At 38.6% G+C, this 12,984-nt stretch overlaps 1 protein-coding gene across 8 annotated transcripts in view; it reads left to right on the top strand.

Moving 5' to 3' along the window:
* Positions 1–12,984, top strand: part of PKP4 (plakophilin 4) — a 474,949-nt gene that overhangs the window by 340,332 nt on the left and 121,633 nt on the right. For 6 of the 8 annotated variants that reach the window (XM_077447646.1, XM_077447645.1, XM_077447647.1 and 3 more), the window contains exon 8: positions 4,183–4,374. The exons of the other annotated variants lie outside the window; for them this stretch is intronic. In XM_077447646.1, coding sequence (XP_077303772.1) covers positions 4,183–4,374 — 192 coding nt within the window. The remainder of the gene's footprint in view (positions 1–4,182; positions 4,375–12,984) is intronic. 8 annotated transcript variants of the gene reach the window in all.

Here is a 12,984-nt window from a genome sequence, read left to right as displayed (position 1 = left end):
AAGACTGAGAAGGGAAGAAAAGGGGTTTAAAGGTAACTCCACAGTAAAGATGGAGTCTGCAGGTCTTCAGCTAGCACTTAACTGTAAATGAAGCAATCCTGGTTGGAGCAGAACAATTTAGCTGTTATGTTAGCCACAAAAGGATGCAGAGTCTTCCTGTGTAAGTTGAGTACAAAGTAATCACTGTGACTGCTTGGTTAATAGGTATTTTATCCTGTGCAACTACAGATGGCAGCGATGTGAACAAAGCAGTGGTGTCTTTATACGGTGTCTTTGTGATTAAATGGGCAGGTGCCTGCTCACCGATAGTGTAACTGAGGATGCAGATGGTGATGAAGATGGTTGCTTTTCAGGATCTCCTTCAGGGTCCTGGCTCAGGGGCCGCACCGTGTCGTGACTCACCCGTATCTGTTGTACAGGTAGCGTAGATGTAGCAGGAGCGACCTCCAGGCTGCCGCCAGATAGGGAGGCGATGCTGTCCACAGATGCCCCTCTGAATATCCAGTTGAGGATTCTTTCTTGCATAGGACATGACTCAGCTGCAGCAGCGCACACAGAGTTCCTGCTTGCAGATCCAGGCCAGGGTCCCAAGAGAACAATCTAGGCCTAGACAAGCCTTTTTATATCCTCTCCCAGCAGTCTGTTCTTCTCTCCCAGGTGGCTGTTGTAGTTCAAACCAGTCCTTCTAGAAGTAAAACCACAGCACACTGGATTACACATCCCACAGTGTTTTGCTCTGCTCGGTGCTCTACCTTAAGGAAATGAGCATATGGGGTCCAGGCCAACACTAGAGGGAAACAACTCCATAATAGCACTGACTCCTGGCTACATGGGGTTAACACCTATCGGTGAGTGCCACGTCTGAATACTGTATGGTGGTAGCACCTTGAAGATTGCTTGTTGGAGCAGAGCAATGAAGCCCCAGTCGTTTACTACTAGTACTGGACTACGTATATGTGTTTTGGAACTTATTGAGCACTATTGAGTGTATTTGCACTTTTTTGAATAAGAAACTGATTTGTATATCCTTGAATTGTTCATTATATTTATCTGAGTGACATATGTATTGGTATTGCACTTTACATTGATATAGGTCTCACATATTGGGCAAGCGCTGCTCCATTTTATGTTTATGTAAGCACCACTACTTGTAATAATGCAGGGGAGGGAGATGTATCCACCAAACCGATTCCAGGCACACTGATAGGAGAGGTCAGTCTGTTCTCTGCACACATATTCTGTATAGATGCAGAAAGGAGGCTAAGATGTAAGAGCAAAGCTCCAGTTCCAAGTGGAGAGATGGAAGTGCACTGTAGGGAGAGGCAGAGGTGTATGAAATAAATTGGCATTTTCTTCCAAAATACATTGGCTAATCCTTTTTTTTTTTTTTTTTTAATCATGAATGTTCATCTTTAAGCACAATTGCGGTGTTAATTGAGCAGTATTAGCAGTTGACGTATTGATTTGACTTGTTTGAAATTGTACTTGAAGCAGAATAGAGTTTATGCTGCTTTTATGCCAAAGGGTAAGCCTGGAGAAACAGTCATCATGTCACATCTGACACAACAGAAGTAAATAAGCCTTGCTGCTCTGGAGATTCCCCGATTAGTTATTTATCTCATCCTACTTTTTTTTTTTTTTTTATTTAATTTGTTTACTTTTCCACATACATAGAATACCAAGTGGTATTTTTACTACTTAATTTTTGGAAAACATGATATAAGCTGTTTTCCTCCAGATCATAGATCTGTACTACACAGTTTTATACATTGTCATTAGAAAACATTGCTACAGGTTAATTCATTTGTTTTTTTGCTTAGTAGTATCTAAGTCTATCCAAAAACCTATACCAGTATATCACTGATTCCTGAAGTGAGAGCACACTTTAATTGGTACTTAACAAAGCTTGGGATTGATGTGGTAGGGGAATGCTTATTATAATGGCAGTTTCTAGGGTTGACTCAGAGAAAACATTCATTTTGAATCCTTAGACCTTCTAGACCAGTGGTCATCAACCCTGTCCTCAGGGCCCAGTAACAGGCCAGGTGATATCATTTGCTGCGCAGTGATTGCAGTATTCTAGTCTGCATCTCCCCAAGGTAATACATAAAACCTGGCCTGTTAGTGGGTCCTGAGGAAAGGGTTGAGGACCACTTTTCTAGACAGAGGGCAGGCTATCCAGAGGAGGCAGGCATATGGGAGTTGGTATAATGGCAACTTAAGCTTATGATAATTTTGTGTAAATAATTTGTATCCAGGGGGTTTCCACATTCGCTTATAAGTCGGGTAACTCCTCCGATTCTTGAAAGTGTATATATTCACCAGCACGCCAAGGATCTTCAATTACTGTCCAATAGAGCTGCATGATTCTGGCCAAAATGAGAATCATGATTTTTTTTGCTTAGAATAAAAGATCATGATTCTCTTTAGATTCTCGTGAGGTAAAATTTTTCACATTATACAAAAAAAGGGCCAACTTTACTGGTTAGTGTGTTTGTTTTTTTTTTTTGTTTTTTTTATATTAAAGTAATTCTTTTCCCAAAAAATTGCATTTGAAAGGCCGCTGTGCAAATACAGTATGACATAAAATATTGCAGACTGCCCAGTTTTTCTCTTCCTTCCTTTTGAGGGCTGTGGCTTCAGAAGAGCAGAGAGAATTCTTTGCTTAGAAAGAATTGTGAAACACTTTAGTCAAGATTGCGATAACAATTCTTGATGATTAATTGTGCAGCTCTACCGTCCAATGGTTTTTATTGCAGAGAGATCACATCACAAAGACAAGTGCAGTTGCCTTTGTGATGTGATCTCTCTGCAATAAAAACCATTGGACCGTAATTGATCCTTGGTGTGCTGGCGAAATATGTACATTTTCCTGATGTTAAATCCAGTATCCAGCTGGTAATTGCTACAGCACCCTCCATTGATGAGCCTTGTTTCCCGAAACGTCTGCGATAGAAATGTAGACAAGACCGTCTTCCGATTCTTTAACAGCTGTGACTGGCTAATTTGCCTTGAGGAGACCTCCTTTTAGGTAAGCCTTATGCAATTTTCTTTCCTTCAACTACGAGTTGAAAGAAAATTGCTTAATTCCACTATTAACAAAGTGAGAGTTGATGGGAGGTTCTCTCAAAGCAGGAGGTTTCCTGGCCATCAGAATACAATGATCACTCCTGGCAGGTATAACCGCCAGCAGTGACTGAACAATAAAAACCCGAAAGGCTGGTTGTACTGAGTGCTCAGTGCTACCAGCCTGCCTATAAATTAATCAAAACTTTTCGAGATCTGTCCATGTCCTTAAAATCTGACCTATTCAGCGGTGACTGGGCAAATTTCAATTCATGTAGTGCTTGAGGGGAGTTGATTTACTGATTGACTTCTGTGCAACCACCCTTTTGGAAAATTTCTGCTCGATCAGCACAACCAACTATAGCCGGCAGCACTGATAAGTGAGTTCTGGCGATGGGCAACTCTCCTTGCTGTCAGAATACAAAAGGCGGGGAGGATTCCCCATCCACCTTGATTGTGTGGATGGGGGAATCGAGTCTTTTCCTTCAACCACCAAATCATCTATGGGCTGCCTTAGTTGATTCGCTCTCACAAAAAAAAGTGCATGAAATCTTCCAAAGCTTTTGCAGTTGCTATTCCCCTTTCAGTGTAACTAAACAGCAGCTTTGCAAGCGCTTAGAAAGCACAAAAGCAGTAAAACCATTTGAACTGCGATTACATAAAAAAAAAAATTTGATTTATTCAAGTGTGATTGTTGGCAACTGGATTTATGCCGGGCCCTTGTATTTGTGGGAGTCCGGTGGTGAGATGCCTTCACCCAAATGTATAGGTCTATCCAACTGCTAAAGACAATTCAGCCAAGTGATAGTGTCAGACCCCTGCCCCCCCCCAAAATGAACATACCATAATATGGAATAAACCATTGGGTGGTCTAGCTACAGTATAGGGGTATGACACCTTTTATTATGTCCTAAAACTGGCAGGGATTATTGACATTGAAGTTACCATGAGATGGTGTCTGAGCTTACAGATGCCTACCAAAAAATGATTGGTGGTGTCTGTTAACAGCACTTTTGGTACTCACTCGTTCTACCAATGAACTAAGGGAGGGATAAGATTAAACACCCTGAGGAGAATCTGGAATATATTAATGCTTTGTAATTGTGTTTTTTTCAGGCTTGAGAAGCTCTTATGCAAGTCAGCATAGCCAGTTGGGCCAGGACCTGCGTTCAGCTGTATCCCCTGACTTACAGATTACTCCAATATATGAGGGTAGGACATATTACAGTCCAGTCTATCGCAATGCAAACCATGGAACAATTGAGCTGCGGCAAGGTTCCCAGACTGCAATTTACCGCACTGGCTCAGGTGTGTATTCTGCTTAGGTTGTCTGTTCCTGAAAACCTTTTCTTTTTTTTAGTACAATTTACAGTAAGAATTTATCTCAAATATAGACTGCTATTTTATCAGCTTCTGACCAATGCCCTAATTTTAAGGACATGAGATGGCAAGATTAGACAGCTCAAAGATCTTTTCACTGACATGCACAGTCTCTTTTCGGTCTTGCACGCAAGTTTATGCAGGCACACCTGGTAAGAACTTTATCTTAAAATGTACCTTAAAGCCTGGTACACACCAATAGTTTTTCTTTTATTCAACCCAACGGGTTGAACGAAAAAAACTGACATCTTCGATCAGAGATGATGTACTAACCATCTGATGTTAGTACAGCGATTTCCCCCGCCGGAAAACTCCGATCAGTTTCTGTTGGACCAACTACTATACAGTCATGCTCAAAAGTTTTCATACCTGGGCAGAAATTGTGAAATTTTGGCATTAATATTGAAAATCTGACTCATCATGCCAAAAAGCTGTCTTTTGTTTAAGGATAGCAATCACATGAAGCCATTTCTTATCAGTTTTTTTAAATCTTTTTTTTAAATCATAACAGAAATCACCCAAATAACACAGATAAAAAGTTTACATACCCTGGAACGGCTTAGGTACAGACACAGAAGGTGGCACACACAGGTTAAATGGCAATTAAAGGTTATTTTTTCCACATTTGTGGCTTTTTAAATCACAATTCGTGTCTGTGTATAAATAGTCAATGCGTTTGTTAGCTCTCACGTGGATGCACTAAGCAGGCTACACTGAGCCATGAGGAGGTAGGAAAAGAACAGTCAAAAGACCTGCGTAACAAAGTAATGAAACTTTACAAAGACAGAAAAAGATATCCAAAGCCTTGAATATGCAAGTCAGTACTGTTTAATCACTTAAATGGAACATTAGGGGTTCTTTTGATACCAAGACAAGGTCAGGTATGCAAAGAAAGATTGCAGCCACCCGGCGGAAGAATTGCTCTGGATACGAAGAAAAACCCACACGTCACCGCAGGAAAAATATGGGCTGCTCTCCAAAAAGATGGTGTGGTTGTTTTTAAGGAGCACAATTCAATGATACTTGAACAAAAAGAACTGCATGGTTGAGCTGCCAGAAGGAAGCCTTTACTGCACCAATGCCACAAACATGCCAATGAGGCATGTCAAGGTGTTGGGCATACTGAAAGCAATAACCTTTTTTATGGAACTTGTACAGTAAAGGCTTTTTTCTGGCAACTTGACCATGCGGCTCTTTTTTGTTCAAGTATCATCATATTGTGCTCCTTAATAGAAACCACACCATCTTTTTCCAGAGCAGCCTGTATTTCTCCTGAGTTTACCTGTGTGTTTTTCTTTGTATCCCAAACCGTTCCTGTGGCAGTTGTGGCTGAAATCTTTCTTGATCTACCTGACCTTTGCTTGGTATCAAAAGATCCCCAAATTTTCCACTTCATATTAAGTGATTAAGAGAGTACTGACTGGCATAAGCTTTGGATATCTTTTTAAATCCTTTTCCATCTTTGTAAAGTTTCTTTACCTTGTTACGCAGATCTTTTGACTTGTCTTTTCTACCTCGTCATGGATCAGTGTCTAGCCTACTTAAGTGCAGCCATGTGAGAGCTAACAAACTCATTGGCTATTTAGACACAGACACCAATTGTGATTTAAAAAGCCACAAATGTGGGAAATAAACTTTTAATTGACACTTTTAAGATGTGTTCCACCTTCTGTGTCTGTACCAAGGCCGAACATTCCAGGGTATGTAAACTTTTTATCAGGGCCATATGGGTGGTTTCTGTTATGATTTAAAAAGGATCCAAAAAATTATGTGATAATGGCTTCATGCGGCATGATCAGTCATATTTTCAATATTAATGCCAAAATTTCACAATTTCTGCCTGGTTATGCACACTTTTGAGCACAACTATACACATGAGCCTAATGTCGGATGTTTTTTTATTGAACCGGCTGATGTCTCACAACATTTGACCTGTGTGTACGGTGCTTTAGAGTCTCTCTAATATTAAATCTATCTGATTGAATAAATGGCTTCTAGGAAAATATAACAATTTCATACTAGTTTTTTGAAGCATTGAGCTTCCTGGCGATCTCAGAAACCCCACACCTAATTTTTCAGGCAACTAGATCCCTTGAGTTATATTTTGTATGGGAGCTCACTGGAATATTAAGCACAAGTAGGATTAATTTTCAAAATTCTGGCGGATGATTTTTGCCATAAAAGAAAACAGTAGTGACAAAATGATGTTATAATAGGAATTGATTGTCCTCCATATGACTTATTCATTTAGTATGGTTGTATAACTGAGTTCTATGCTTGGCTGATGAAAGGGTAATTATATATTGTCATATATTACATATAGAATGTAGAGTTGGGCAAAACCACCAACTATATAAGTCAAATCATTCATTTTAACTAAACCTTACCCCGAGTACCAGGATCTAACTCCTTTGGATAATGTTGTTCTTTAGGGCATGAATAGTTTACTGTCATGATGCCATCAAGGCCAATCTACAGTATTGTTTCATAGAGTTGGCTTTAAACATGATGGGACTTAAACATAACAAAACCTTCATCAAGGGTTATCTGGATTCTGGAAATGCTTGTATTTGAATAGGTTCTGATTTGGGACACTTCATTAATTAAATGATAAAATAACCAATTAGACAGTTAGGTTCATAACATGAATGGATTAAAAATTAGAGCCTCTCGAAAGGGTAAGGTTAAATGCAAATATTTAATTTAATATCAAACCTGTCATAAAAGAAATATGTGAACTGTCATTGTTAATTTGGGATGCAAAGTCCAGCGTGTTCGTTTTCTGTATTGAACAAAAGTACAGTGTTCTACTATACTGCCCCTAACCGTAAAACAGACCTTACAACTCCTAAAATTAACCATTAGCGCTAACTTGATCATAGCCCTTAACTATTAATAAAGTCTTTGACAAAAACCTACCTTACCTTAATCCATAACACTGCACGGACTTCTTCAGCAACATGCTTCTCAACTGGAGTTGTCAGTATTGAAAGGTAGGTGCTAATTCTTATAGAAAATGTCAGATCCACCAGTGCTGAAATCTACAGGTCTGACTACTGTTGTGCTCCTCATAAAAATACAAGATGCTAGATGGCCACGCTGGTCCTATAGCTTCATTACAATGACCCTGAACAAGTATGCAGATGAGCGATTCTGATTTCATTGCTGCATTTTTGTTCTGGGTTCGTAAAAGCTTCTAACTTCAGCTTGTTGAATTAAGCTTTTACAAAAAAAAAAAAAAGGAAGCTGATTGGTTTCTATGCAGAACTGCACCACATTTTGCACCCTCCAATTTTTGTAAATCAACGCCAATGTGTTTTATGGTCCTGTTAAAAGGTCCTACAAATGTCACCAATATAGTTGTAGGCTCTTATCTTGCCAAACTCTTCTCATTCTTCACTTCTTTAGTATTACAGATCTTATCCAATAACTTTCAGTAGGGGCACATTCACACCAGAGAGCTCACGTTATGTGGTGTAAAATACATACATGCTGCTGTGCGTTTTAACAGCACATCATTTACTTTTTTGGTTCATTTTATTGAAAGCTAACGACCAATACTTACAAAGATTGCGGTGAGTTGCTACATGTTGTGTATCTTTGTTTAAAAATACAAACATACTGAATTTTTATGCAATGCACACCAACACCCTTTTTAGGTCTCAAGCACACTGGGCAAAAAAATGCTCCTTGTACAAGCATATGCTTTTTCTTCTAGCAATGTAGAAGCAACTCTGTGTTAGCCTTTGTGCCCGTGCACATTTGGATGTTTACATCCATATTGAAGAGGAGCTTTTACAGGCTGAAAAAAAAAGCACGATTTTGAGAGGAGGTTTCAGGCAGAAAAAAAAGTGATGCATAAACACAGCATTAAGGCATTTTCAAATATAAATTTATTATAGTGATAAATGAGCTTATAAAGGCAAACGCACAAAAACCCGCCTAAATACAATGCAAGCTATTATGCTAATCTTTTTTTGCTGCTTTTTTCTGCCAGAGGTCCTGTCATTTTTTAGGCACATAATGTGCAATGGACCTTTTAGGGTGTGAACAGGGCACATAGAAAACAATTGTTTGCATTAAGCCTGCATTGATCATAGCTCCATGCACCTGGTGTGAACAAACGCTCAGAGAAAAACTATATTCAAAAGGACGAGGAACTTTGCAGTAGGTCGTAATCTTGTAATAAAGCATATCTGAAAGGTATAGGATGGGATTATGCAAGCTGAGATAAAAGGCTGAGCTTGTTTTTGATTGAAGTGGTCTAGTTTTTGTTTATAAGTGGTTCTATGATTCCTTGTGAACTGACGCAGAGGTATCCCAATTAATCATTGCTTACCAGTTTGTTTTGGACACAGTAAAGCCGTATGTCTGCAGCCTACGACAGTGATGGAAGCTCAGGAGTTAGCAGCAGGATGATGAATGCGCTATATACATGAGATGTGACCGTGTTACACCACACAATAGTCATTTGTACAGGACCTTTTGTATCAAACAATTACCAAAGGACCAGTAAATCAAGCAGCACTGATTAAATGAGAGCCCTGTGGAAAATGATTTAGGCTAATGGTTTGATGGACATGAAAATAATACAGTGTTGACAAGCCGCTGTACATAAAACTCTGGCAGAATGTTCTGCAGCACAAAAGTTTGTGTGACCTGGGAATTTTCCGCTTCAGCATTGCTAATGTAAATCAACTAGTCTGTTGCTTTAGCAATTTAATGAAGACTTCTGCTAAGCATTATTTACATGTAAATACTTAATATAACACACTGTTCATGTGATTTTTGAGGATGTTAAACACATGGAAACATTAAAAAAATCATATGGTTTAAGGTAACTCCTAAACAAGATCTGAAGTAAAGCACATCTATGTCCAAAAAGAAAAAAAAATTTCCCCTTGCGCTAATAGGAGCTGCACAGACATTGCATGATTCCTCTCACTGATTTCCAATCATTTTTATGAGAAACTAGACAATGGATGGTTGTTGGTATCCAGAGCCCTGACTGGGCAAGGTGATGGCCTCTCTTTAAGTGTGCATATTTTTTATTTTATTTTTTATTTGCTACATTTTTTTTAGGAAATGATTTGAACTCCTGACATTTATTTTATTGCTATAAAATGAGGTAGATTTAGATAGCTGTTTTTATTTTCAAGGTCATCATTCAGGATTTGTAATTCTGAACAAAGCTAGTATAGATTTCTAAATTGTTATGATATACTAAAGGCAAAACTTTTTTTATTTTTTTATTTCTGGTGATGTGTAGAGGTATTAGAAACCCTGTCATATTTGTGTCACTGTCTTTCCCCCCATTATGATTCACTCTCTCTAATTGTCCTGTTTACCATTATCGCTGAAAGTAAAAGAAAACCTAAAATTTTGGATTGTCCCCAGGACATTAATAAGGGGAAATGTTCCTGGTGAACATGGTGACAAGATTAAAGGGAAATCTCCACAATTGAACACAGATGGCAAGAAAAATGACACGCGTTATAACTCTCTTGTTCTATCCAAAAATGATGAAAAAAAAGTTGTGTTTTTTTTGCCTTCAGTTCTCCTAAGCTTTTTATGCCGTCTCTAGTATATCAAGTTTTTTATTGCTGCCTTTGTCCCCGAGGTAGATTCATCTTCTAAGTCTCCCTGCAGAAAATAGACTGCTGGGTTTTAATCCTTCCCTACTATATCCTAGTAAATAAATAGACTATATACATGTCATGAGGATGCATATAAGGGACTCTGTGCCAAAATGCCCAAGTCAAACCACTCTTTAAAATCCTTTGCTTAATACCTTGGAACACATGCACAGTTCTGTCATTTCAGAAAGCAGTTATTTTAAGAACCTTTCTGATTCTGCAGTCACATGTACAGGGAGGTTGCATGAAATGATTGGCAAAACACTGCAGTCCCAATCAAAAGGAGAAATTTGAGGAGCATTTGTTTGCAGCTGACAGGTGTATTTCAAAAAGTCCTTTGAAAGACTATAATTAAAGTTCTTTTAGTGCTGGGGTTGCGTTTTAACCTTTGGCAGTGTGCTTTGGTAATGGAGTTTGTATGGTCCTCTCCAATTTGCAAGTTTAGCTCCCTTTTTTGTTTTTTTTCCCCCTTTCCTCCAACAACCAAAAAAGGTAACTCTGCTGAAGAACATTCTAGTTCTTGAAGCCCCACTTCAGACTGATGGCTGTGATTAACCATGTTCTTTCTGTCTAATACAATATACAGAGTTTCAAAAAGTTGGCTGAAAACCTAAAAAGATAATGATCATGCACAAATATTAAACGTATTGGGCAAAAAATTAAAAAGCAAGATAAAATAAATAATAAAAAGCAAAAGTACCATAGGTGTGACCCCGCCTTAAATTAACCTCTACCCCTAATCGCTTAATGGGAGTACTACTCTTAAAGTGTATCTAAACTCAAGAAAAAAATAATTATTTTAGGGGTTACCAGTTCTTGCACATTACACTGCTTTTTTCTCTTTATTTCATCTTTTGATTCTGCCAGTAGTGCAACATACAGTGCTTTGCGAAAGTATTCGGCCCCCTTGAACTTTTCAACCTTTTGCCACATTTCAGGCTTCAAACGTAAAGATATAAAATTTTAATTTTTTGTGAAGAATCACCAACAAGTGGGACACAATTGTGAAGTGGAACGAAATCTATCGGATTTTTGAAACTTTTTTAACTAATAAAAAAATGAAAAGTGGGGCGTGCAAAATTATTCGGCCCCTTTGCGTTAATACTTTGTAGAGCCACCTTTTGCTGCGATTACAGCTGCAAGTCGCTTGGGGTATGTCTGTATTAGTTTTGCACATCGAGAGACTGAAATTCTTGCCCATTCTTCCTTGCAAAACAGCTCGAGCTTAGTGAGGTTGGATGGAGAGCGTTTGTGAACAGCAGTTTTCAGCTCTTTCCACAGATTCTCGATTGGATTCAGGTCTGGACTTTGACTTGGCCTTTCTAACACCTGGATACGTTTATTTGTGAACCATTCCTTTGTAGATTTTGCTGTATGTTTGGGATCATTGTCTTGTTGGAAGATAAATCTCTGTCCCAGTTTCAGGTCTTTTGCAGACTCCAACAGGTTTTCATCCAGAATGGTCCTGTATTTGGCTGCATCCATCTTCCACTCAGAGTAGTGCAATGTTACTGTGGTGACACTGAACTACTCTGATGATGGGATGTAAAATATAAAGGGTTACATTTATATGATCACTGTAAACAAAATGTGGAAACAAAAACCACAAATTATATTTAATGTCTTTATTTTCCCCAAAAATTATGACAAGACTTAAAAAAAAAAAAAGCTCAAAATGCCATTACTAATGTTCCATAAAAGGGTAATTTGGGGGTATTTGTACTGTTCTGGCAGTACAGGTCTTTTACCAAAGACATGTAGCAGAATACATTTTGACCTAAATGTATGAAAACATTTGATTTTATTGGCTATAGTGTTTTTTTTTTTTTTTTTTTTACAAAATTTAGTCACTTGTATATCAAAATTATGAATTAAAGTAATGACATGTTGAAATATGGCCCTATAATAATAATTGCTCATGTCAACGTTTGTGGCGATGCCTTACATGTGTAAATCACTGTTTACACATTTGTGCTGAACCTATGTGCGCATTTGTGTGTATGCGTGGGTGTACTTTTAAAGATTTTTTTTTTTATCTCAATTTTTTTTTTTTTTACACTTTTTTCAATTTAACTTTTTTCACAGTCGGGTGAACAAGCCCCCTTGTGATAGTTTTGGGCAGGTGACAGGTGGTCTTTATTAAGACATCATAGGTCATGATGTCTCCCCTTCCCCACCAGTGAGGAAATGATGTCTCTAAAACCAGAAGAGACAAAATCCTCATCGCTTTCGGGATCATTTGTCACAGAGGAAATGGGGGAACAGATGTTCTACCATCTCTTCTTTGGGCAGCTGACCTGACTGCTTACCAACGTCCTGTGCTCTCCAGAGTAACAGGAGAGCCGGGGAGCCACCGCCCAGATAACTTTACGTGACAGCAGATCACTGGCTGAAAAAATGGTACAGGATTATTCTGGTATTAACCACTTCCTATCTGTACATTTATATATGAACATCGAATGGGAAGTGGTTAAAGCCGATCTCCAGCTAACACTTTTTAATCAATTAGTGCAAGACATTGACTGTTGACTGCTCCCCTGATTGTTATTTTTAGGGTGTAACATTTTCCTAATCGCTTGCTTCCCACATGTGGGGGTTTTTCATAGTTAATATTGGCGACACTGCTTCAGACTCCACCCACAGAGTTGCATCATTCATTCGTAGGGATCTGTGAATGAGAAAACTACAGGTCTTATTTACCAAAAAGCCAAATCTGACACATTCCATGCAAAACTCCAAAACTGGACTGGACAAAATTATTGGCATCCTCGATTTAATTTTTGGTAGCGCACCCCTTGGAAAAAAACAACTGAAATCAATCACTTCCTGTAACCCTCAATGGAGTTTTAGACCTCTACTGGAACTACAGATAACTTTTTCCGCCAACTGCTCCAGGTCTCTC

This window comes from Lithobates pipiens, unplaced genomic scaffold, assembly GCF_037356315.1.
Source record: "Lithobates pipiens isolate NorthernLeopardFrog02 unplaced genomic scaffold, aLitPip1_a1.2 Scaffold_22, whole genome shotgun sequence".
In the NCBI taxonomy this organism is placed as follows: Eukaryota; Metazoa; Chordata; class Amphibia; order Anura; family Ranidae; genus Lithobates; species Lithobates pipiens.
The sequence above is the reverse complement of the archived record's forward strand: the minus strand, read 5'-3'. Positions and strand labels throughout refer to the sequence as shown.